General features: G+C 36.3%; 3 protein-coding genes across 3 annotated transcripts; all 3 read right to left on the reverse strand.

Annotated features, from left to right (window-relative positions):
- Window positions 1-1,415: 1,415 nt before the first annotated feature.
- LOC147502048 (phosphoglucan, water dikinase) lies at window positions 1,416-15,035 on the reverse strand. Its single transcript, XM_086607018.1, has 22 exons — window positions 14,930-15,035; window positions 14,315-14,449; window positions 12,522-12,684; window positions 12,325-12,414; window positions 12,053-12,238; window positions 11,591-11,653; window positions 11,436-11,498; window positions 10,067-10,126; window positions 9,830-9,982; window positions 9,649-9,732; window positions 7,340-7,516; window positions 7,139-7,245; window positions 6,722-6,935; window positions 6,476-6,579; window positions 6,261-6,390; window positions 5,532-5,657; window positions 4,647-4,757; window positions 3,955-4,053; window positions 2,645-2,818; window positions 2,470-2,562; window positions 2,084-2,199; window positions 1,416-1,849 (listed from the first exon to the last, which is right to left on the reverse strand). The coding sequence occupies exons 1-22, from the start codon at window positions 14,935-14,937 to the stop codon at window positions 1,645-1,647; spliced, it is 2,661 nt and encodes an 886-aa protein (XP_086463144.1). The 5' UTR covers window positions 14,938-15,035; the 3' UTR covers window positions 1,416-1,644.
- A 947-nt stretch (window positions 15,036-15,982) lies between these two features.
- Window positions 15,983-18,394, reverse strand: LOC147502049 (alpha-glucan water dikinase 2-like). Its single transcript, XM_086607015.1, has 8 exons — window positions 18,055-18,394; window positions 17,891-17,969; window positions 17,709-17,800; window positions 17,452-17,605; window positions 16,645-16,968; window positions 16,335-16,433; window positions 16,112-16,230; window positions 15,983-16,032 (listed from the first exon to the last, which is right to left on the reverse strand). The coding sequence occupies exons 1-7, from the start codon at window positions 18,258-18,260 to the stop codon at window positions 16,213-16,215; spliced, it is 972 nt and encodes a 323-aa protein (XP_086463141.1). The 5' UTR covers window positions 18,261-18,394; the 3' UTR covers window positions 15,983-16,032; window positions 16,112-16,212.
- Window positions 18,395-18,523: 129 nt separating this feature from the next.
- Window positions 18,524-21,246, reverse strand: LOC147502050 (putative mannitol dehydrogenase). The gene is made up of 5 exons (XM_086607013.1): window positions 20,921-21,246; window positions 20,132-20,245; window positions 19,440-19,953; window positions 19,045-19,198; window positions 18,524-18,940 (listed from the first exon to the last, which is right to left on the reverse strand). Exons 1-5 carry the CDS (start codon window positions 21,016-21,018, stop codon window positions 18,738-18,740), a joined length of 1,083 nt encoding a protein of 360 aa, XP_086463139.1. The 5' UTR covers window positions 21,019-21,246; the 3' UTR covers window positions 18,524-18,737.
- Between the last annotated feature and the right edge of the window lie 2,451 nt (window positions 21,247-23,697).

Here is a 23,697-nt window from a genome sequence, read left to right on the forward strand (position 1 = left end):
ATTGCTTTTTTTTTTTTTTTTTTTTTTTTTTTTTTTTTTTTTTAATTTTTTTATTATATATTTTGTGATGTTATTTTTTGTATAATTGTTTTTAACTATGTTTTGAGGCCATGTTAAGGATATATTGAAAAAAATTCGGTGTTTTATCATAGACACTAAAATTGTATGATTTGTAGTAAGGAATTAGTTTATACAAATTACATATTTTTTAGCAATTTTTTTATTTGATCAAATATATAAGAATTGGAACACTAAAAGTGTTTGATTAAGTAATAGAAAATTACTTTTACAAATCACCTATTTTTTAGCAATTTTTTAAAAATATTTGTCATTATTTGCTTTTGCCGTTATTTTTTATTTTTTTTATTTTCTATTATATATTTTGTGATGTTATTTTTTGTATAATTGTTTTATCTATGTTTTGAGGCCGTGTTAAGAATATATTGAAATAAATTGGTATTTTATCATAGACACTAAAATTGTATGATTTGTAATAAGGAATTCTACAAATTACCTATTTTTTTTTTTTTTATTTGATCAAATATATAAGAATTGGAACACTAAAAAGTGTTTGATTCATAATAGGAAATTACCTTTTACAAATCACCTATTTTTTAGCATTTTTTTATTTGATCAAATATGTAAGAATTGGAAATACACTCAAACTCTCACAAGAGGTTCTATGTATGTGAGATTCAGCTATTAGAAAGACTATCTTTCGTATTAGAGTGCCACATAGGAGAGAGAAAAAACTAACTCTCTCATATTAGAGTGCCACATAGGAAAGAGAAAATCCTCAATTAGAGGTCTCTGCTTTAGTATATAGATAGTAGACTTCTAGGACGAACCGGTTTGTATATCTGGTTGTATTGAGTAATGAGTACAGAGCCAAGCGATCCAGCTCCAGTGCTTTTAAGATCAAAATGGTCGACAGTCTAGCAATTGATATATACATGGTGGTGATTTGTAGGTGCAAGAAATTCAGTGCTATATTAAGAACAACGAAAATAATTCTTTTGAGGTTAGATACTTAGATCCCAGTCCTAATATAAATGGTGAGAAATATGCCACAGGGCAATCTTTGAAGCAAGTAAGCAAGTAGTGGCACTGTTATATTATAAAGCTGGTGCTCCCATCAAGGACTCGATCCTCCCAATTTTTTTCAAGATTACGTTGATTTTGACATATTGTCAATAAGACCATGAAGAGATAGATGAAGATAACCTGATAATGCTTTGACAAACCATGACTGGTGTGACGAAGTTACCAGAGGACTTCAGTTCATAACGGTATGGGGAAGTACCTTCAACTGGATGGCGAAAAAATAGGTGGCAAGGCAAACTGAACATTGAACAGAGCTGCAGTTACCTCCATCCAATTAAACCTAGAAACAAACAACAATTAAGAAGCATTCGTAATGAAGTTGGCGATGCCTCGGGATGACATGCCTGTTCTTATTTACTCCAAAGTTTTCATTAAGAAGCATAAACTTTTATTAATGTGTTAATTAAACAAAGGTACTAGATGCTTTCTGCACCAATAAATCAATAAGACCACAGATCCTGAAGAGAAATTCAGAGAACAGAATAGTTCGGTGCCTGTGCAGTTGACTGAAACCCGTCTTCACTGTCACTTGCTTAGACGCTATATCTGTGGCCTTGTCTGAACCACATATATTTCTCCGTCCTTCACTACCCCTTCAATGTCCTGGGCAGAACGGTAAAGATCTTCGATTATTTTGCCCACCTCCGCAATTTTTGAAGATATTGAATGTTGGAAGCCTTTATCATTCAGCAATCGGTCGCAGGAGTAATCCAACACAATCTTTTGTTCTTTATCCATAGGTACGCTGCAATAATAGATACCCCAAATAAACATACTGAAAAGTGGACGTGGAAGCTAATCTGACATAAGTTTCAAAGTGACACAGAATGGCATCAGTTTCAAAGTGATAATAAAAGAGTCGCCACTACATAAATCAATGGTGACGGTTCCTGCCTAGGACTAAGATATAATAAAAATGGGCCATTCAATTATAGAAGCTGCGAAGAGAAATAAAAAAAAATGAAGGAAATTTAAAGACCTGTCATAAAGCCCAGCTCCAGCATATCCTTCCAAATCCTCACCATTTGAGTCTGACCTGAATATTAGAGACTTCTTGATGAACAAACCAATTTGCTTGCTTGGATAGCCAACGACCTATAAATAAATATCAATTCATGCCTCAGAAAAGTAGACCTGGTTTTATGGTTTTAAACAGCTCAATTGCGTGCATACTCTTAATTCAAAAGCTGCGATCTACGCACAGGATATAATGTTTACTGGAATACTCCTTTAATATATAAATTGCAGCTCATGCATGAAGAGAGCTGGAAATAATTCTCTCTGGAGTTCTCAAAATATGACCAGTGTTTTGGAAATGTTGGAAAATGTAGGGAAAAAATTTTTTTGCATACAAGATGGCCTTACAATTGGAGATTTTAGGTCAGACTTTTTCGTAACGAAGCTCATAGCTCTTCCGGCATAGGCACCAACCAAAGTTTCTCCCAAGCCCTTGACAATCTGTATTAGTACAAAGGAAGGAAAAAAGTATAACTGTATAAGCATCTTCACATATGACTTAAGAAATACTCAAGCAGCTTACTTCTGTATAGATCTCCATGGAATCTCCTGATAAGGGATTCCTCGTGTGGATCACAAAAGCATAGTCAGCACTAATTACTTCTTGAATCAAGACAGACATGCAAATGTGATCATGGTTAAGTTTTCCTTTCCTGCAACTGATATATGCTCTCTGGTTCCACTTTGAAGCCCAAACCTAAATGAGAGAAGAAGATTAGTCCATCAGAAGACTGGAAAACAGATAATGAGTAGTGAGCACATATGATTTTCATTAGGTCCTCTAGAGTAGAAATTCCTGAGATTTTTACAAGAAATTAACTCATCATTTGCTATGAGATATCACTTATTGCAATTGCATCTTAAGACATGAACTGAAGAGAACTTCACTATAGTCCTATTGAAAAAAACCACCTTTGCCAGAAAAAGAACAAGAAAAAAGTTACTCATACTGCTCTACTGCCACCTAAAACAATAAAAGTCTCTAATTTCGAAGATGAGGATATGGACCAACTCTTGGAAATGGTTGGATTGTTATGCAAAATTATGGAAGGCAATACATGTTGGAATCAAGAGGTGATCTTTAGAGTTGGAGTGCATTTTTACTTGAGATGTTTTATGATAAGGTTAATGATGCACATATTTTGGACATCATATTATTTCTAGTTGTACTAATAACGATTACAGTAAGGGGTATAGAACTGAAATGATGTATTTTGGCAACAAACCCTTGTTAGATTGAAATATCAATTGAACAATTTGGGATTTGAATGCCAAAAACAGAGACCCAACTAGCAGAAGCCCCCAAATTTCTCAGAAGTTGGTTCCTTGTTACATAAAAGGGTATGATAAATGAAAATTGAATTAGAAAACCTGCACCACTGAAAGCCGCATAATTATATTTTATCATATCAAACTTCCTCCTACTGCCATAGTGCCATACATGGCCAATTTATATTTCTCCATATATTGGTGCACATAAAACAGGAACTATACATTATTTACAAGAATAAGACGCATTAATCATCCAAATAGAGAACTCCATCGAATTGTTTGTTCATGACTATAGCTGTTAACTTGATGTCTATTGTCTCTTTGAATAATTAAAAAATACGGAAGAAGATTGCTAACATGATGTTCTACTAATTTTGCACACACATATCCCAGACCAAATGAAAATTATGTTTGGGTCAAACTGTATGGAAGTAGTGACTAAAGTACTAATACAACAAACTTAGCCACTGATATTCGGGCTATAAACATGAATGAGCTGCTTAAAAGTGCTATAATAACCTGAAACTTTAAGAATCATAAGAACAGTTATAGCACTTGTACCTTCTTTATTGCTTGCCAACCCTGATTCCATCTTTCCTCCCCTTCATCACCCGGCCAGGGTATCCTTGAATGTCTCATTTTGCACCTTAGTTCATTGATCTACCAAAAATAAATTGAAGCTAAGATGGAACACACAAGGAGGAAAATCTTTTTGTGCTTGAAAAATGGCATTTGTTAAAATTGGACTACCCTATAAAACTGAATTAACTGATGATACTCTGTAACAGAAGCACCTGTTACCTCAGAGTACTATTGAACACTGTTGAAGTTTAGGGAAATAGTTCTTTCCGCCCAGTCGCCCACAATCAAAGGCACCCATCCCCACAACTAATTCAAACTATGAATTCCAGACGACTGACCATTAAAGCTAGCAACAGATAGTAGAACTACAACTCGACTAAACTTGGTTTACCCCAGGTACCAAAATCTTTTTTCAACCAAAATCCATGCCACATCCTTTGCTACCAAGCACCATCGTCCCAGCATACGTGACCCAATATCATGTTACAATTAACTTATAAACAATTTAGATTAGAAGCATCAGAGGACTCTAATAGTTAAATATAAAGAAGCTTATCAACAATAACACCATTTTATTGGCGCTTATGATTATCGAAAATAAAAATAAAAATTATTGGCGCTTATCATAATTAAATAAAGTGACAAGAACGATCAACTCCAAGAAAAATTACCAGTTGAGGAGGAGCTTTCAATTGTAGAATAGTTTCTTGTATAGCTAGGAGTGTCGAAAGGTCGCCCCCATTTAGGAGTCTACCGAAAGATAAAACTTTGTTTGATAGATCCTACAAACGAGATTTAGTTTCAATTAAAGCAAATAATAGAAAGTTAAGGACATGATCTGTGCCGAACAACTATCGATGTTGAGTATGGACAATACATTTCTATTCAAGATTTATACAAAAGCACAAGAATAAAAAAGGTAAAACATTGAGAAAGAATAGAGATGTTATTTCAAGAATTTGCATAGAGCTAAAGAAACTTATTATATACGTCGTTGATATCGCAGGATGATCTCTCAAGTGAAAGAATATATAGAGAGCAAGTAGTAGGGTCGAGATGACCTACTGGAAAACATTTTAATGGAGACAAATGGCAATAGATGGGAACCTATGCTAATTAAACAACACAGTTCAGTCAAGCTAAACACAAATGTGAATCCAATGACCCTTAACTCCCTCTAAGTGATGGGCTGTAACAGCCTGGTTTTTAATACTTAAAATTTTCCCTGTGGCTTAAAATGGAAAAGAAATGATGTCAGCTAACTAAATATGAGGTTAACCTTACATGAATTACAGTGGAGATTTCCTCAAGAGAGGAAGAACATTGTTTACAACTTTACATATTCTCATTTTATTTTATATACCTACAACGTTATAGGCTTATGTAGCTTTCACTGTTTCACATTAGGATCTGCATGGGAAATTTTCGAAAAAGTAATATGAAAATGATTACAAGATAAATAAACTTGAAAGATGCTGACAACAAACACCAACAGAGCCTTATTAAAGATATCTGGGTTATCCACGTAAAAAAGATGAAGATAGACATTGGAGTACCTTGTTCAAATCCGATGCAAGAATAGTCTCAAACACTCCGAACGGTATAACAACTGAAGTCGGAATCTTTATCCATGATGGGACCCTGCCTCTTAGGTACTGAATATTGCGAGATTTCGCACCAACCTATTTGTTGGAAGTTTGTCAGCATTGCATGAACATTCTCAAGTGACTAAGTCAAATTTTTTGAACAAAAACTCATTGTGACTTGTTAATACCAAAATTAGTATACATAATTCAACAAACTTCACACCTTGACCAGAATAATCCTATAATTTTTAATAATAAAATCATAAAAATCTATGGGCCCTTGATAAACGGGTATCGTGAAAGCTTCCTATTGTGGGCACTTGGCAATGTCCTTATGGGTTTGATGCAAAATAAATGTTGATGGTTTGTCACTAAGCAATTCAAAGGGCGTGTGGTGGTGGTGGAGGAATGATAAAGGTGAACTTGCAACATTTTTTGTTTAGCCTTTTCAGATTTTGTATTGGATATAATACTAGAGCTGAACTGTTTGCATTCGTAGAAGCTTTTGAATCCCCCTACAATCATTCAAAGATTTCCACAGTTTCAAAATACCAATTTCTGCGAAAACACACAATAACCCTGTAAACTGTGGACATAGGTGAAGAGCATTTCAATTTTCAGAAAGCAATATCAATGGATTAGAAAGATCAAATGCCATTAAGAAGATAACCTTTCCATAATCTTTCTTTTTCAACGTACCATTTCACTTGTGAACTCCTCCATTGCTAGAGCATATTTACCACCAAAGTTCTTTCTGATTAAGGTGGCCCCTCGAGGAATGGAGGCCGAGATGAAGTGACCAAGAGACAAGTCTGAACTACTTATATCACTGCAGGTAAATAATGATCACCTACTGATTAACAGAGAGCAAGTGAAGTGCATATATAGGTGCAGTGACTTTCTGAGAAACATACCTGATTACCAGCCTTGTCAACCTCAGTTGTATAGAGATCACTTTGCCTTCCTTCAACTTGAGATTCCTAAGAACACTCTGATCAAAGCATGTGGCAAAGCACACCTACATTACACTAGCAAAATCAGCAGTCACATTGGCAGTGTTGCTCTTTAATTCAACATCTACTTCATCACTTTGTCCAATATCAACCACCAGATAGCAATTAACACACGATATTTTGCAAAAGGACGCTCAGTTATCATACCTTACTATTTCTTGCCCTAACGGAGACATGTGATAGCACATCTGGCATGTCAGGTGTCAGTACACCAACAACTCCATCTGGAATTTCTTCCTCTCCACTTACTTTATCAGCAAGAATAATTGTAGGTTTCTTATACACTTTGCTCTGAATAGTTATCAACTCCTTGACCACAGTTACAAAACCACACACTTCCACTGGACTGATAACCTGCCAACTGTAGACATGAACTGAGGATAATGTTGGTGTTCAAAAATGGCAATTTGGTGGTCAACTAAGTACACTCAAAATGCAATTAGAGAAGGTAAGTGAACTGCATTGAACAAAGTCAATCTAGGGATAAAGCACATAAATTGAGTAATGGAGACTATAAAACACAAAATTTGAACGTAAAAGAGAAGGTTCAAGCAGATTCTTTACCATCCGAGGTTTGCGATTTTCCGAAGAACGGGATCTAAACGATTAACAAGAAGAGAAAGAACTGTTGCAGATCCTGACCTTATTAGTTCTTCCGTGAAAATGTCAATCTGTGAGCGAGAAAAAATAAATCAAATCAACTTATAGTAAATGAAACAGGATTTCCATTAAAAGACTACTGAATTTTGATGGTAAATAACATACTGCCCACTTCTCAATACTGAGCAAATTTCCAAGATATTGAGCGCTAGGTTGGATCCTATCCTGGTAATATTGAGACTTATCAGAGAGAGCTAGCCTCATTCGATCGATAACAGCCTTTGCTTGTAATGCCCACTGCTCATTAGTGGGTTTATATGAATCGCAGACCCGGTACCAGTCCTGTTGCAGTAACATTAAATTAGCATTTTCAGTACAAGAAAAAAAAGTCTTAGGCACAGAATCTGTTCAAATGTCAAATTTATGACAGAAAATCTTTATTGTACTTGAAGGTAAACTGAGATACAGTGAACTGGCATGTATAGAACGCATGGTTGAGAAAACTACATCTTAATGGAATACAAAATCGGCGCTTTTGGTTCATAATATTAACACTTTCACAAGGACTTCGCATAAGATTCAGAAGTTATATATAGAGTGCAGAAGAATGGGAACCGTAAAATCAATGCAGGATGGGACCCGTAAAACCAGTGTAGGCGGACAAACAGAGGACCAGTCCCTAGATACTGATGTAGAACATGAGTTCGTTTCTTTCCAAATTTCGTAGTCAAGCCCATGGGCCGTAAGCCCACTAGTTTAGTTGTTGCTTTATTGTTATTAGTATAAATAAGGGCTTATGGTTAGGGTTTCGGAGAGTTGTTTTAGTTGCGTTTATGTGTGTTATGAATTATTGAGTGATTATCAATAAATGTGAGACTTTTAAGGTTTTATAAAGTGTAGATTTTGATTAAGTGTTGCTTCCACCACTTCAATCTACATTATTTGGTATCGGAGCAGATTAAGTCCATGGGTTACTATTCACGGTACTATTCACCGAAAACACTGTTCATGACGAATTTTTTTTCTTGAAAAGTCAATTTTTTTTGTATTATTATGGTGAATCACAAAGCAACTCGAAGTCGTCCTCCATCCATGGATACTCGCATGTCTCGTTTAGAACAAAGCATGAAAAACATGACACAGATGTTCCAGAACTTGATTGAAGCAAGGTTTCCAGTCCAAAGAGAGGTGCAACAATCACCTCCACCACCACCACAGAATAATGGTTCGGTGGCTAGTACTGATGATGCATCTCAGGTTGACGGTTCAATCCCTCTTCTAACAGCTACAAATCCAGAAAACGATAGAGAGAACAGAGTTGGTAGAAAAGATAACACCAACAGGGATCCTCCCCTCAATGGGGAAAATGAAGGTATACCTCTCAATAATGGCGCCGCTCGGCTGCCGGCAAGTGTTGAAGCTCCCCTATTTGGCGCTCCACCAATCTTTGATAAATATGAAGATGAGTCTAGTTTTGTTGAGTATGTTGATCCGGTTTCGGAGGGTTTTGATATTCAGTATACAAAGCTCTTTAGTTCGGTGCATCTAAAGTTACAATTGGAGGTATGGGTATTTTCTGTTTTGGGATATGGTAGTATTCCCATAGAGCAGCGAAATCATGTTGGTGGCTTTACATCTTTCTTCTTGCATCATTTTGCATATGGTGATTTTGCAAACTTGCAAATATTATGGTGCATTCTTCTTTTTGTAAGTAATTATTTGGGCAAAATTCGAGGTTGAATTCGTTTGAACAGCAGGAGAGTGATGGGCATCAGCTACAGTGAATTTCATCAGTCAATTAGTATACAAACTCAAAACGAGTTCTTTTCAAACTAGAGAGAATGATGTAGAACATGAGTTCGTTTCTTTCAAATTTCAGTGGTCAAGCCCATGGGCGTGAGCCCACTAGTTTAGTTGCTGCTTTATTGTTATTAGTATAAATAAGGGCTTATGGTTAGGGTTTTGGGGAGTTGTTTTAGTTGTGTTTTTGTGTGTTATGAATTATTGAGTGATTATCAATAAAGGTGAGACTTTTAGGATTTTATAAAGTGTAGATTTTGATTAAGTGTTGCTTCCGCCACTTCAATCCACATTAGATACTATATGTGAATGATATTCATCTAATCACCTATCAAATTGAAGAGAATTTAGCACACAAGAAGCCACCAGCAATGCTCACGGACCACGATGTGGAGCAGTAGAGAAACACTGATGGCTTGCATGTAGATAGCACTAAAAAAGAATATAAAATGAGCATAAAGCGAACGAAATAAACTCAAAAGGGTATAAACTTTAAAAAAGTGCAGATAAGAAAGTTCTAATTACATTATGTATGCTGAAGATGCAAGAAAATGTACGACTCTCTTTGGAAATTGCAGTGAGTGAAAAAATGGAAAACACCATATACAGTATGAATACTCTAGTTTAATACATAATAAGAAGAAAGAAGGCAACTAAGTCAATATCAAGGGTACCTTTGTGCAGTAAATAAGGTCTTCATTGTCGACTGTGGATAGACACAAGTTTTGAAGCATCAAGGAAATGAAGAACATGATTCCCTGTCCAATAAATAACAAATTAATATTCTTCACTTGAGAATTTAAAACGAATACTTTTAGACGTTAACGTAACTGAGAGGGGTAAGCATCTATTAACTGGAATATCGGTACTGCTTAGCTCCTTCAATCCTCTCTCCATGGTGGTTCTCACAGTTGAATCCAAAGCAAGATCCAAAAAAATTAAATCTTTCAACCTTTCATTATATGATAGGAGAAGTGGACGGAGTTCAATTCGTGACCACAATAATTTCTGAAAAGATAACAAAAATATTTGGAAGATACTCTTACAAATTACTGAAATTAGAATCAATGAAAGCTCTCATTCAAGACAAACCTCCATCACTGGACCAATATTCTTATCCTCAACGTGCATTTTAACAAAGCTTAGATATTCCTGCCGTTTCAAGATGAAAGTTGAGATGTTATCATTAGTGATGGCATATTCTTAAATTAAAATTTCATGAAGCAGACACGGCATCAATTTTGGTTGTATGTGTTAGCAGGGCTATTATTGTATTTTCCTTATATTACCTCTATAATTATTTTATTATCCTTTCTAGGGTTTCTATTATGATTCTATAAATATAAGTGATGAGCTCTCTCATTCACTTAACTTTTCCCTAAATTACTTTCTACATGGTATCAGAGCAATTTGCTTGGGATTGAGGTTGCTCGTTCTAGTTCTGGTATTTTTATCTCTCAGAGAAAGTATATTCTTGATCTTCTCTCTGCTTTAGGGCAACTTGCATGTCGTCCTGCTGAGACACCTATTAAACAAAACCATCACCTAGCCAACTATGATGGGGAGTTGTTGGACGACATTGGTCAGTATCAGCGGCTTCTTGGGAAACTCCTCTATCTTTCTCTTACCCGTCCTGATATTACATATGTGGTTGGAGTTCTCAGTCAGTTTATGCACAAGCCGCGCCTTTCTCATCCTCAGGTAGCTATTCGTGTGCTTCGTTATCTCAAAGGATGTCTTGGATGTGGCCTTTTGTTTCGAGATAATGGTCATTCTCGGGTCGAGGCGTGGACTGATGCTGACTATGTAGATTGTAGATCTGATCGTCAATCTACTTCTGGGTATTGTACCACTATTGGTGGTAATTTGGTTACATGGCGGAGTAAGAAACAAGATGTTGTTTCTAAGTCCAGTGCCAAAGCAGAGTACAGGGCAATAGCCCAAGGTGTATGTGAGCTGATATGGCTAAAACGTCTTCTACGAGACCTTCATCTACATGTCTCTCTTCCGATGACACTTTACTGTGACAACAAGTCTGCTCTTAGCATTTTGGATAATCCTGTGCAACATGATCGTACCAGACATATAGAGGTTGATCGGTACTTTCTACGTGAGAAAGTGACTTCGACGATTTGTGCTTTATATGTTCCGGCGTCTCGCCACTTGCGGACTTTTCATAAAAGGCAGTTAGTAGTAGACTATTTTCAGAGGTTTTGTCCAAGCTGGGTATGTGTGATATCCATAGTCCAGCTTGAGGGGGAGTGTTAGCAGGGCTATTATTGTATTTTCCTATATTACCTATGTAATTACTTTATTACCCTTTCTAAGGTTTCTATTATGATTCTATAAATATAAGTGATGAGCTCTCTCATTCACTTAACTTTTCCCTAAATTACTTTCTACAGTATGTTGATCATTTGATTATAACTGTCTACAGGGATTTTATCGGAAGTCAAATTACCTGCAATCTTGATGGTAAGGCTCCAACAGGATTAACTCGGACCCCTTTCATAAAATCATTACCCTGTTGCCAAATTGGAACAGGAAATCTTAATTTTCCGTTAAATTGCATAGACAACTTTTAAACAAACAAATGAACTCCTTGGACAGATTTACCATGGCAGAGTAACCCAAACATGTGTCAATAGCGGATTCAAGATCAGCACCTGTATGAACTGCCTGAAACATAAAATGTCAGCTCGGGAATAAGTGAATAACCTTACAAGATTGTATTGTTTTAGAAAATTAGAACTCCAACTTGCATTAGTAGAGTGAAATGAACATTGATTGGACTGCCAAAAGTGCAGTGCGCCTGGCCTACTTCTATAATTGGCATCCCCAAGTAAAAATCATGTGAGCAATACTTATCGCATTGAGAAGTAATGAGTGCCATCAAAATTTAAGACCATTTGTTACTTCTCGTTTTTGGATCACTGACAACTACAAAGTTGATTAGGAAAAGCAAGATATAAACGCTACGGCAAAAATATCCATTAAGTATAGAATTATTACTGCCAAATGGCCATTAAGACTTAGAAGCAAATCTCCATGTTTTGTGCTGGACCATAAGGTACAAACCTTTAATGTCTTCAAGTATGACGTGAGGTCGCGGAGAAGCCCTTCTCTAGAATCAGCCCTGAAACGTGGTTCTGAGACAATTGGACGGTCATAACTTCGTAAGATGTCTTTTGTAAGGCTACTGGCATTTAAAGTTCGCCAATAAATATCGATATGGAAACCACTTCTAACATAATCCAAGAGTGCCTGCTCCACATAAAAGGATGTTACCATCTGTGATTAAATGACAATTCCATTCTTCGAAGTATGCAGTAGTCAAATAGTACATGTACCTGACAAATAATCACATCATCCGGACTGCTGTTATTGTGCAGTTTTTGGTGCCATTCCTCCATCATACCACCCTTGCAGTCATTATTTCTCTGGATGATGGAACCATAAGGACACAGCCAACTTGAGTATATGCATACACATCTAGATTTATACCCACAGATATAGTTCAAAGTAAGTAAAAAAACAAGTTAAATACCTGAAGAACAAGGATTTCATCACGAATTCTCTGCCCAACATCTCCTTGACCTCCACGACCAATACTTACCATAATTAATCTTAGGATCTCTCTATGATCTGGCTGTCCAGAATATGTCCTTTGCAGTAGATTAGTGAACTTATCTTGAGCTGCACTAATCTCACTGTAGAAACCAGGTAAAGTAACAGAACTAGTGAGTAAGCTGGCATTCTGAAAATCAAGACACTTAGGGAATATCAGCAAATCATATTAACAGAAGCATCTATGCAGGTACAGCCATGATGAGCCACTGATGGAATTGTCACTGAAGAAACCATGTAAAGTTACAGACTTACAGCAGTATAGAAGCAGGTATACACACGATGGGCAATTGAAGGACACTTAGGAAGTTAGGGATAATCATAGATAGGTCAAGACATTCTGAAAAATGTTCAATCACACTACATGTTGAAATATTGGAAGCAAGGGAACTACAGTATATTTGAGGACACAAATTTTGGTAGTTCTTTGCAATGTAAATTCAGTTTTGAGAGATTGGGCGTCTTTAGATCTCAATACGACAATGATACGAGGACCTTATACTGAGGTAGGACAATCTAATATTGACATAATCACAGTTATCCTTTATAGCTTATTAACTTGAAAGTTTTTCATGTGACTTGGTCCATGACAACCTTATTAGAATAATATAAGGTTAATGCGCTGTCAATCAATTAAAAAGTTGATTTTAACTTGCTCTCCTTTATAAGGTTGACATAGCAATCACAACAATACACATGCCGAGACACTTTAGAAAGCTCAAGTCAGCAACACAAGTCCTTCAAAAGCCCAACCTACTGGCATCCATGGACAACAAAACTATAGTGAATTAACCTGATAAACGTTTAATCATTTGTACTTATAGTCAGCAAAAATGTCCGTAATAAATATTTCCCAATTTGTTATATGCTGCTAGGACAGAAAACAAATATCGATCTAACTAGGATCATTACACCCTTCTTTCGACTTTAAGTAACGAGCACCTGCACACCAATTTACTTCAAGAGTTCAATACCATTCAATTACATATTCCACTTGACCTGGGATTCACACCTCAATCACATTGAACTTACACACGAGGCATGATCCCTTATAAAAGCTGACATCAACTTCCATGTACTGCAAGATGTGCCAACAGAATGTTTTGGTAACCCATACAAACAGTATGCATTTAGATTAATGTTCAGACCACCACCGTCAAGGAAATGATAAAGTGGTTTGAACATTAAAAACACTCTGAAGATTGCCTCTGCCAATGACAAAGTGGTCCAAGAAAGCCAAATCAACTTTTCTTTTCAAAAACCTTCCAAGTCTCCACATCCTTCATGAGGAGATCAGAAACAAAAGTTTTATATACTATCATCCACGATCCCTTGGAAGGGATAGAGCCACATTCTCTAATGGCCACATTGTGTACGCACTCAAGGAAAATTTGGACTTAAAAGATGAACTAAAAGCTGATTTTTTTGTGGACATTATCTCCTCACCATGTTACTTAAAGACTACATTTCACTTTAGTATCTAAGATTTTTTCTATAATAAGACGAAAGATTATTGTAACTACTAATCAAAAAGAGGAACAAGGGGGGGGGGGATAAGGTAAACTTGGCGAGTTGCAAAATTCAGGTATAACTCAGAAAATTAAAAAAAATCATCATGGCTCAGAATAAGGATCGGCTAACATGAGGAATAACAACCCAAGATGCTAATGAAGACATGTATATGCATAAGCCAGAGATGAAATGCAGATTTACCGAGGTTTGACATTATAGTTCTTATTCCATGTAAGTTGTCTACATGCCATGAATCTCAACCAGACCATTATACCAATAAGCCCCAACTCTCCTTCTCCCTTACAACGCTCAGTCAACTCTGTAGCAATGTTAAACCTGTTTAGGAACAAAACCATCAATAAAAACCAAATCTTTTGATATTACAATCATTTGTTCATTTTGAAATATACAAGGAGAAACACTGGACTATCTCAACCATTTGATTCAGGGAATAAAACAAGATTGTTCATTTTGTGAAAGAAGACAAGACTTAGCCTGGCCTGTCTGCACCCACCCTTTTTCTGTGATATATATCATAATTATTTTTCCCACGAAAACATATATTTCATACCAATAGAGCGCAGAAAAACCAAAATTGCCCGAACGAACTGGGCACTGTCTCGGAGAGAGGCTCGGTGAAATAGATGTCTGTGAAGATGAAATCTCTGTTGGTTCGGGCCGGAGAAAATACTACCAACAGGTGGGATATAGAAGGCACGTCTTCTCACAAGCTAAGTATCAATTCCTACTCACGGGAAGCCCAAACAAAACATGGGAGCACTTTAATGTGTAAATTTATTCATGGGAAGTAGGTACCTGTGCATCAATGATCTCTCCGCCTCTTTCTCTTTCTGAGATATTTCATCAAGTAACCATTTGATAATGCGTGTCCCGACTCCTTCACCCTGCAAATACAATTTTATGGTTGTTTAGACAGAAATAAACTACAGAAGATCAGATGCTTGTCATGGAATAAAGGCCAGGTGTAACACAAAAATTGGGGTTACCATATTCGTAATGTATATCTAAAGTAGCTATAGTTAAGCATTTAACATTCAGAGTGCCAATATCAAACTGGAAAGGCAGGAAAGCTTCAAAAGACACAGACTTCAACTAAAAGAAGCTATGGGTCAGTTCCTAAATGGAGTCAGGGACACCAAATGACTGACTACGTCCTGTGAGAGACACATTATAACTTGTAAGCAAATCTGATCGTGGAATCCATTAAAATACCTCCTTGTTAATAGCTTGTTAATATTAAGTTATAATCCCCTCAGCTGAGAATGTTGAAACTTGAATGGAAGCACTGTTCTTCAAAACGAATATAAGTTTCGCAGATCGAATGGGTAGACACAGAGAAATGTTTACATAACTCCTTGAAAATAGGTTTCACAACATTTGGTCCATGCACTTTACAAGTTGCCCATTGGATATAGATTAACAGTAAAACCAACGCATAGATATATTGTTGTTCTTATATTTAAAATACATGCACACAGAAAACTAAATAATTTTTAGGTGCTAGTCCAACAAGGTATGTCCTTCCAGATTTGTTATGTCGGTTGTATAGGCAGATGAAATTCTGGTCAGGAGTGGAGTGGCGCGACATTGTTCAAGGGTTTGCTTATTGGCATTTCACAAAAGTAGAAAACACACACACACACATTCAAATGAACAAAAGTAAGAGCAAGATACAAGACCAAAGCCAACAATGACGAAGTATATACTGTGGGGTAAATGAATATGAGAGAGATACATCCTAAATGTATCAAAGTAAAACAACCTGTCCAAACTTCGGTTTGGATTTCATTCAGGACCGCACAAAAGTTTAATCCGTTATTTTTAATCCATGACCCACCATCCCAGAGTATAAACTGGATTGCAGTAAAGTTCCTTCTTTGCAGATCTATATCTGCCCACTACAACACAACAAAGAGCTTAATTAGGAAACACTGTAATGCAGTATGGACATGAAAGTAACGCTTTTCACTAGAATACCTGAAAGAAGTGTTCTCCAACTGTCATGTCATTAAAATAAGTCTGACATGCTCCATCAACCAGCTTTGACCTTTTCGGTACCATCTCTGGAGGAGGGGCCTTCATCGATGAATTGATTTCTATAAGTGAGATAATAACTTCTAGACTAAGAAAGTTATCCCTTCCAAATATTTAGCATTATTTCACAACTCAAAACATGTAACAGAGAACTTTTAGAACTCACCAACCACTCCCCAGAAAACTTTGAAAGACCCCAATGAAGCACCGTGGTACCTTGCATGTTTGTAGCAACCAAAACATGATAGTCACCCCTTAAAATAACCTGTTTCAGTAGAGTTTACCATATTGTCTTGTGTGGTAAAAACAATATTAGGACATTAAGATTGTTCTCGTGTCAGTTGAATATTTTTACAACATCACTACAATATTAAATTGTGTAAACAATAGTTGGCAAATTGTCTTAATAGCGACCAGAAAATCAGTTCCTTTTGTTTGGAAAAAAATATCATTCTTTTTCATATCCATAGTCTTACCACTATTTCATGATTGCCGACTTGAAAGCTTTGTCGAGAGACCACACTTTCTCCTCCGATAGCCTTTTCAACAACATTTATCAACCCTGATGATACTGAACAGGGGATTTGGGCTTGCCCCTGAGATCGCTTGTGCAACCACTGGCCAACATCATGTCTTCTGTGATAGGTAGATGAGGTCACACTATCAACAACTGCAGATGGTTCTTTGCTATCAGCAACCTTTTTAGTCTTTGCTGGAAGAAAGCTATTCTGCAGTTCATTCAAGGATATCCCCCTTGACAACTGGCTTTGAAGCTCTTGTAATGCAAGTTCATAGTTTTTCTGCATCCAAATTACATAGTAGCAAGTATTACAGTCGATAAATCTTAATAAATTCTACAACTACAAATGGACTCCACTTTCCAATGTAAAATTATCATTATCAGCGATTGATAAGTATGTATCAACAGAAAATGCTTTACTGAAGAATAGCATAAGATACGAATAGGAGAGTCAATCCATCTAATATCTTATGTTACTCAAGCGAACCCACTAAATGGATGACAAAAACAACATTGTCATCCATTCTTTTGTCATCTTTCTACAATTTTGAGATCAACCCACTAAATGGAAAACAAAAACAACAACAACAACAACATTGTACGATTATTGAAAAACGGAAGACATGCAACTCTTAAATCTTTAATTAGCATGACTTGTGAAATTGGTTCATTCTTTACATTCACCATAACATACCATTTGACATTCTTAAAAGAACTATAAGTTCATCATAAAATATTAAAATGTCAAAGAAAACAGATGAACCTGTTGTTGCTCTGGTGAGTTTCTTGGCCTTCCCATACTTTCCCATAAAAAGAATGCCTTGCGTTCTACTAAATCCTTCGGTATAGGTGGATGAGAAGCACTATTGACAGCATTGGGTATCTCAACCCGAAAGTTTTGGTGATTAAGTTTTAACCTAAAGAAGAAAAAACAACCGAAAAACAGCATTAGTTTACAATCATGATTAAGAAAAGACATCTAAATAACAATTAAACCAAAACATGGAGATAAAGACTAACCATCTCTCTTGTCTTTCATCTTTCAAAACAAATTCAACCGCATATACTTTTGGGTCTCGCAACTCTACTGTAACCAAATGGGCATCACCACTCTGCAGTACAAACGGAATATATATATCAACTTGAGACCACATACTGATTATTATTCTAACTTAAAATACGAGATTAATAAAAAAAAAAACCTTGACAAATGGTGTTTGTAATGCCTGTTGCTTATAAACAGTAGTCCCATTCGGGCGGTCAACTAAAAGAACCCAATTCCTGTAATACAAACTCTAAATAAGACTAACAACAAAACCTTTTTTTTTTAAAAAAAAAACTAAGTTTCAGTGATGAGAGACTTCACGTCTGCCCGCGGTAAATTCCACCCCAATGAAGAATCCACTGTTTTGAACAATTTTTAAGCTGAAACTCGACTTTCGCATTACACCCATTTGTAGATCCATTCACCTTAACCTGTAGTATCACTCCATCCCCAAAATTATAAACATGAACTACAGGTGTTTGCGAATTGGTGGTAACTTTCAACAACGACGACGATGACGATGCCATCACAGTTAAGAGATGAATTGCAGAATTGAGAATATAAATAAGTTGAGTTATTATTATTATTCTTAGTGGAGAATCTGATGGTGACACGTGGAATCAGATTCTTTCGTGATAGAAAAGGAGATTCTTGTGGAATTTGGGGAGAAATTATTATTAGAGGTTTTGGCGGGAATGAGTATACATAGAGCAGTGATTAAATACCGACATTTGATATTCCAAACATTAATAAAAACCATTCACAGGGGCGTAGAATAGAAACCCAAAACTGCAAATAAGACGACAGTGCCCTCTTCCTTCACCATTTTTAAGTAACATAATCTGTGGTCAATTACGATTACATGAGCCCAATCTTTTTTTATTGCAAGATACACAACTTGGATTTTAGTCCGCCCAACTATTAGAAATAAAGAGAGCTAGAAATTATTGCAAGCTGCATCAACACCAAATTAAAAGAGTGTATTAAAGTAGCCATCCATTTGTCTAAGAAGATTTGAGTGTGTTCGCCACATCAATGACAAATCGGTATCTAACATCGCCTTTGGCAAGTCGTTCCATAGCAGTGTTCACATAGTCTATTGGAATGACCTCTATATCTGCTGTTATATTGTGCTTTGCAGCAAAATTTATCATCTCTTGTGTCTCTTTAATCCCACCAATGCCACTTCCAGCTATAAGCTTCCTCCCTACAAAACCACAAACAGTATCATATAACTTGATTAAACATCTAATTTTTAATTTGTTCTTTGAGCTCAAACAGTGTACATAACAATTTGGCTAACACATTTACCCATAAGCAATGAAAAAACTGGTAGTTCCAAAGGTTTTTCAGGAGCCCCAACCATAACCAACTTCCCATGATTCTTCAGTAGACCAATCAAGGGCATTAGAGGGTGAACAGCAGAAACGGTGTCTATGATACCATCCAAGGTACCCATGGCGGCCTAATAATATACCAACAATATTGATCATCAGAGCATTATATGTAAGATCAGCAATATAATGAAGTAATGAACAACAAAAATAATTAATTTATCACTTTTAATGACAGAGCAAATTAGGTCTCTTGCTGGCAGTTTTCAGCTTGTGGCAGTGAGATCAACTAAGACTTTTAATTTCGGTAGCCATTTTTTTGGTCCACCTACCCCTCTTAGTTAGAACTTAGAATCATAAGTATTTGTTTACCTGCAACTGCTCTGGATCACGACTGACCAAAAAGTCATCAGCACCAAGATGTTCAATTGCTTCTTGTTTCTTGCTAAGTGAAGTGCTGATCACTGTAACCTTCAGTCCCAAAGCCTTGGCAAATTTAACAGCAACATGACCCAACCCACCAAGCCCCACCACACCCAAATGCATACCAGGCTTGCTGAGTCCAAAATACTTCATTGGACTATAAACAGTAATCCCAGCACACAACAATGGAGCTGCTCCATCCAAGGGAATGTTGTCTGGAAAGTTAATCACAAAGTGTTCATCAACTACTACCATATCGGAATATCCACCATAAGTTATAGTTCCATCGCGGTCAGGAGAATTGTAGGTAAGTATCATCTTGGTGCAGTAATTCTCTAAGTCCTCGGCGCAGCTATCACATGAGCGGCAAGATCCAACCATGCACCCTACACCGGCTTTATCACCTATTTTACACTTTGTTACGTTGCTTCCAACTTCAGTCACTATACCAACAATCTCATGCCTACACCAAATAAATTTTTTATTATGATGTGCTGGTGGTGATTATGACTTGTCAGTGCTTCTCCGCTTATATCGCGATCACTTGTGATTGTATATTGAAATCTTAGTATGACACAATTATACAGAGATTTCAAGGCAATATGAAATAAACAATATGATGTTAGAAAATGTCAGATTACCCAGGGATAATAGGATATGCAGTATTGCCCCATTCATTCTTAATGAGGTGAAGGTCAGTATGACAAATTCCACAGTAAAGTATCTTCAGGGTAATATCATTGTCCCCATTAGCCCTGAAAAATAAACAAGTTTAATAAATTAGTCGCATTTACAGCTGCGTATTTGAACTTGTCACCCAAAATTGTAAAAAAAAGACAAAAACATATTTTGATAGAAAAAGTTAAGAGGTGAGACTGTGACAACTACAAAAAAAAATTCTGCTGATTTGAAATCATGGGCTTGACCTAGAGACGCTTGCGGCTTTTTTAATTTTCTTCACTGAACATATATTGATATTGACATCCTGGATAAGTTGATCCATGTATTATTCTACTGTTCTAATAATATAAAATACAATCAAGATATGTTTTTTCTATCGTTTATCATAGATTTCTACATGAAAAGTAAGAGGACGTTTATGGAGTTTAAAGAAGGGGAGGGAGAAGGAGCACATAACTAACTATCAACAATATCGGACAATTTATTCGATCACATAGTTTGGGCTTCTATGTTAACCAAATTACCCTTAAACACTTATAAGTGCTCTTTGAGATTATGTACAGCTTTATGATGTAAATTTCCATTGTTGATTCAGGATTAAAAAAAAAATGAATGTAACTCAGTTCTAACTCCAAATCGCTTAAGCTTTATATAACTAAAGCTTACTAATATTTACAAAGTTCATAAAACTATATATATACATGGAAACAAAAGTATAAGAAAGTAGTATCAAAATAAGATATATATACCTTCTTGAGAACTTGAACGGAGAGAGGACACCAGAGGCATCTGTAGCTGCCCATCCAAAGGCCTTTTGTGGGTGTTCTTCTTCAGGTGATTTTGCCATTTTAAGAGCAAATATATCGACAGGGAGAGAATGGGATAGTAAGATTGAAAGAGATGCAACTAGGCAAGGTAAAGTTAAGAGAGAGTGTGGTATTCTTATATACACAAAGGAGTGATGAAAAAGAGGGTGGACAGCAGTAGACTAAAACAACGCCATTTATTTTTAAATAAATGAAATACATTGACGTAGCTAGTGACGGGGTGGTTGAGCTTCTATACAAAATGCAATACCTCGTTAGTCGTTATCAAGTTGAAGGATAACTGAACCTTACTTTGTACCAGCCAAACTCTGGTCGATTTTTACCACAACGGGAAAATCTCCACAGATTAGTGAATTGGTGTAACATTCTTACAAATATCGTTATTTGTTAGAAGAAAATTACAGTATGTAATGGTATGGAATTGTGAGGTATTACTTTTTTTCAATAAAAATTGATTAAATTAAGTGTACCGCTTGAGTCCTTGAGTCTAGGCTGTTTTAACCACAGATCAAGGAATATTTGCAATTGTCTTATTTGTATATATTTCATTGGAGGAATATTTTAGCAAAAGTTTCCACGCTTCTCTACCCCACCACGAAGTAAGTGTTTCACCCACCAGTGACGGGTCCACCACACCACCCTTGTAGGTTAGAGACATTCATTTGGCCTGCCATTGGAGAGTTGATTCTTTTTTGTGATTTAATTGGGCACTCGTCAAATTACATTGGGCAATCTCCGACCCAAGTACGACAACTAAGTCCAACAATAATAGCCTAATACACTCCCACCTCAATGCATACCGGCTACTATTTTTTTCAAACCTTTTTAACGAGTATCATCTCTCTCGCGAGACTGAACATGAGTTTTCTATCGTGTTCATACTTCGAGTGTTGAGTTGTGAATCAACAGTGTGAATTGAAATTAGCGACTTCACCCAATTCGAGTCGTGTTTCGTTTGAGTATATACTCAAACGTGGTTGAGTTGATTAAACTTGATTAGGTTGATTAAATTTGATTGGATGGAAAATTGGGTTTATTACTTGATTGGGGTGAAAGATTGAGTTGATTAAACTTGATGATTTCAAACTTGATGTGTTTTTGGATTTGGGTGGAAGATTGGGTTGATTAAACTTGAGTTCGAGTTTGCCCAAACTTGATGAAGTCGTTTTCGAGTTTGAATTCGAGTTTGGGTTGATTAAGTAAAAGTTGATTTTTAAAATGAACATCTTAACAAACAAACCGAATTTTTTAAGTCCAAACGACCCAGCCATGTCGCCCAAGAGAGTCCCCAAACGACCCCGTCATGTTGTCCTGGAGATTGCCCAAACGACCCCGCCATATCGCTTGGCAAAAAACCAAGAGTTTTGTCTCAAACGACACACGCAGACCACTTGAGTGTATACTCAAACTACATGGTGAGGTCGTTTGAGTGTACATTCAAATTATATAGCGAGATCGTTTGAGTGTACACTCAAACAACATGGCAATACCGTTTAAATGCACACTCAAACGACCTGAGGGGTTCGTTATGGCGAGACTGGTTGGATTGATTGTTGGGTCTGGGCTTTGATGACAAACTTGTAATATGGCAAACTTGTAATATATATTTTTTTTTGGGTTGCCCAATCCAATTTGATGAGTGCCTAATACAGGACCCTTATTTTTCTCTCCATATTTGAAATACTTGGCAATACTACCTTAAGCCTATGAACTCGCTAAAATATTCCACTTTACCCTATATATTTTTTTTAGAGCACAAACCACCTTAAATTTGTAATGAAATTATATTTTACCTATCCGGCCCATTTCAGGTACCGGATTGCTGATGTGTCTTATTTTACTCCTATGTGTTTTTTGTCTTCATCTGACACAGTAATGTGGCGGATGATACATATTATATATCATCATGATATATGACATGTATCACCATTTTACACAATGATACATGACATGTAGCACGATGATACAAGACATGTATCATCTGCCACGTCACTGTGTTGGATAAATGGAATAGGCCTGATAGGTAAACTGGAATTTCATTACAAGGTTAAGGTGGTTTGCACTCTAATAAAAATATATGGGTAAAGTGGAATATTTTAGCAAGCTCATAAGTTTAAATTGTAGTATTGTCTATTTCCGATGGGATGATATATTCTTTTACTAAAGAAATTGTTTGAGGGAACTTTTTATGCCTCCCTAGTCCCCACCTAAGTTTTTCGTGCCTTCCTCCCCCCGCATGTTTTCTATATATTTGTGGTACAAGATAGTGATGCGTGCACCTATGTTACTAAAAAACGTAGCCAGGGGTGGCTCAAGACAATTTGAGGCCCTATGCAAAGACAAAAAACAAGGCCCCAGTTGTCTTGGTAGGATAATTTCTCAATAATTTAAATGTTTAGGGAAAATTATAATTATTGTAGTTTTATTTTTTGAATAAATTTTTTTGTAAATTAAAATAAAAGCTAGTGAAATGTTTTACCAATTTAATTGATGGTTCAAAATGTCTTGATGGTGATCGATTACAACTAGGGATTGTCAATGGACCGGGACAAGTCCAAAGTCCGATTGAATCCGAACCGATAAGAGAAGGACTTAGATTTTAAATTTAGCCCGATAAAATTATTGGGTCAGGTCTGGACATATCTATGTCCGATCCGATAATGACCCAGCCTGAAATCTATAATAGTTTTATGTATTTT

The sequence above is a fragment of the Coptis chinensis genome, chromosome 4, assembly GCF_015680905.1.
Source record: "Coptis chinensis isolate HL-2020 chromosome 4, ASM1568090v1, whole genome shotgun sequence".
Taxonomy (NCBI): Eukaryota; Viridiplantae; Streptophyta; class Magnoliopsida; order Ranunculales; family Ranunculaceae; genus Coptis; species Coptis chinensis.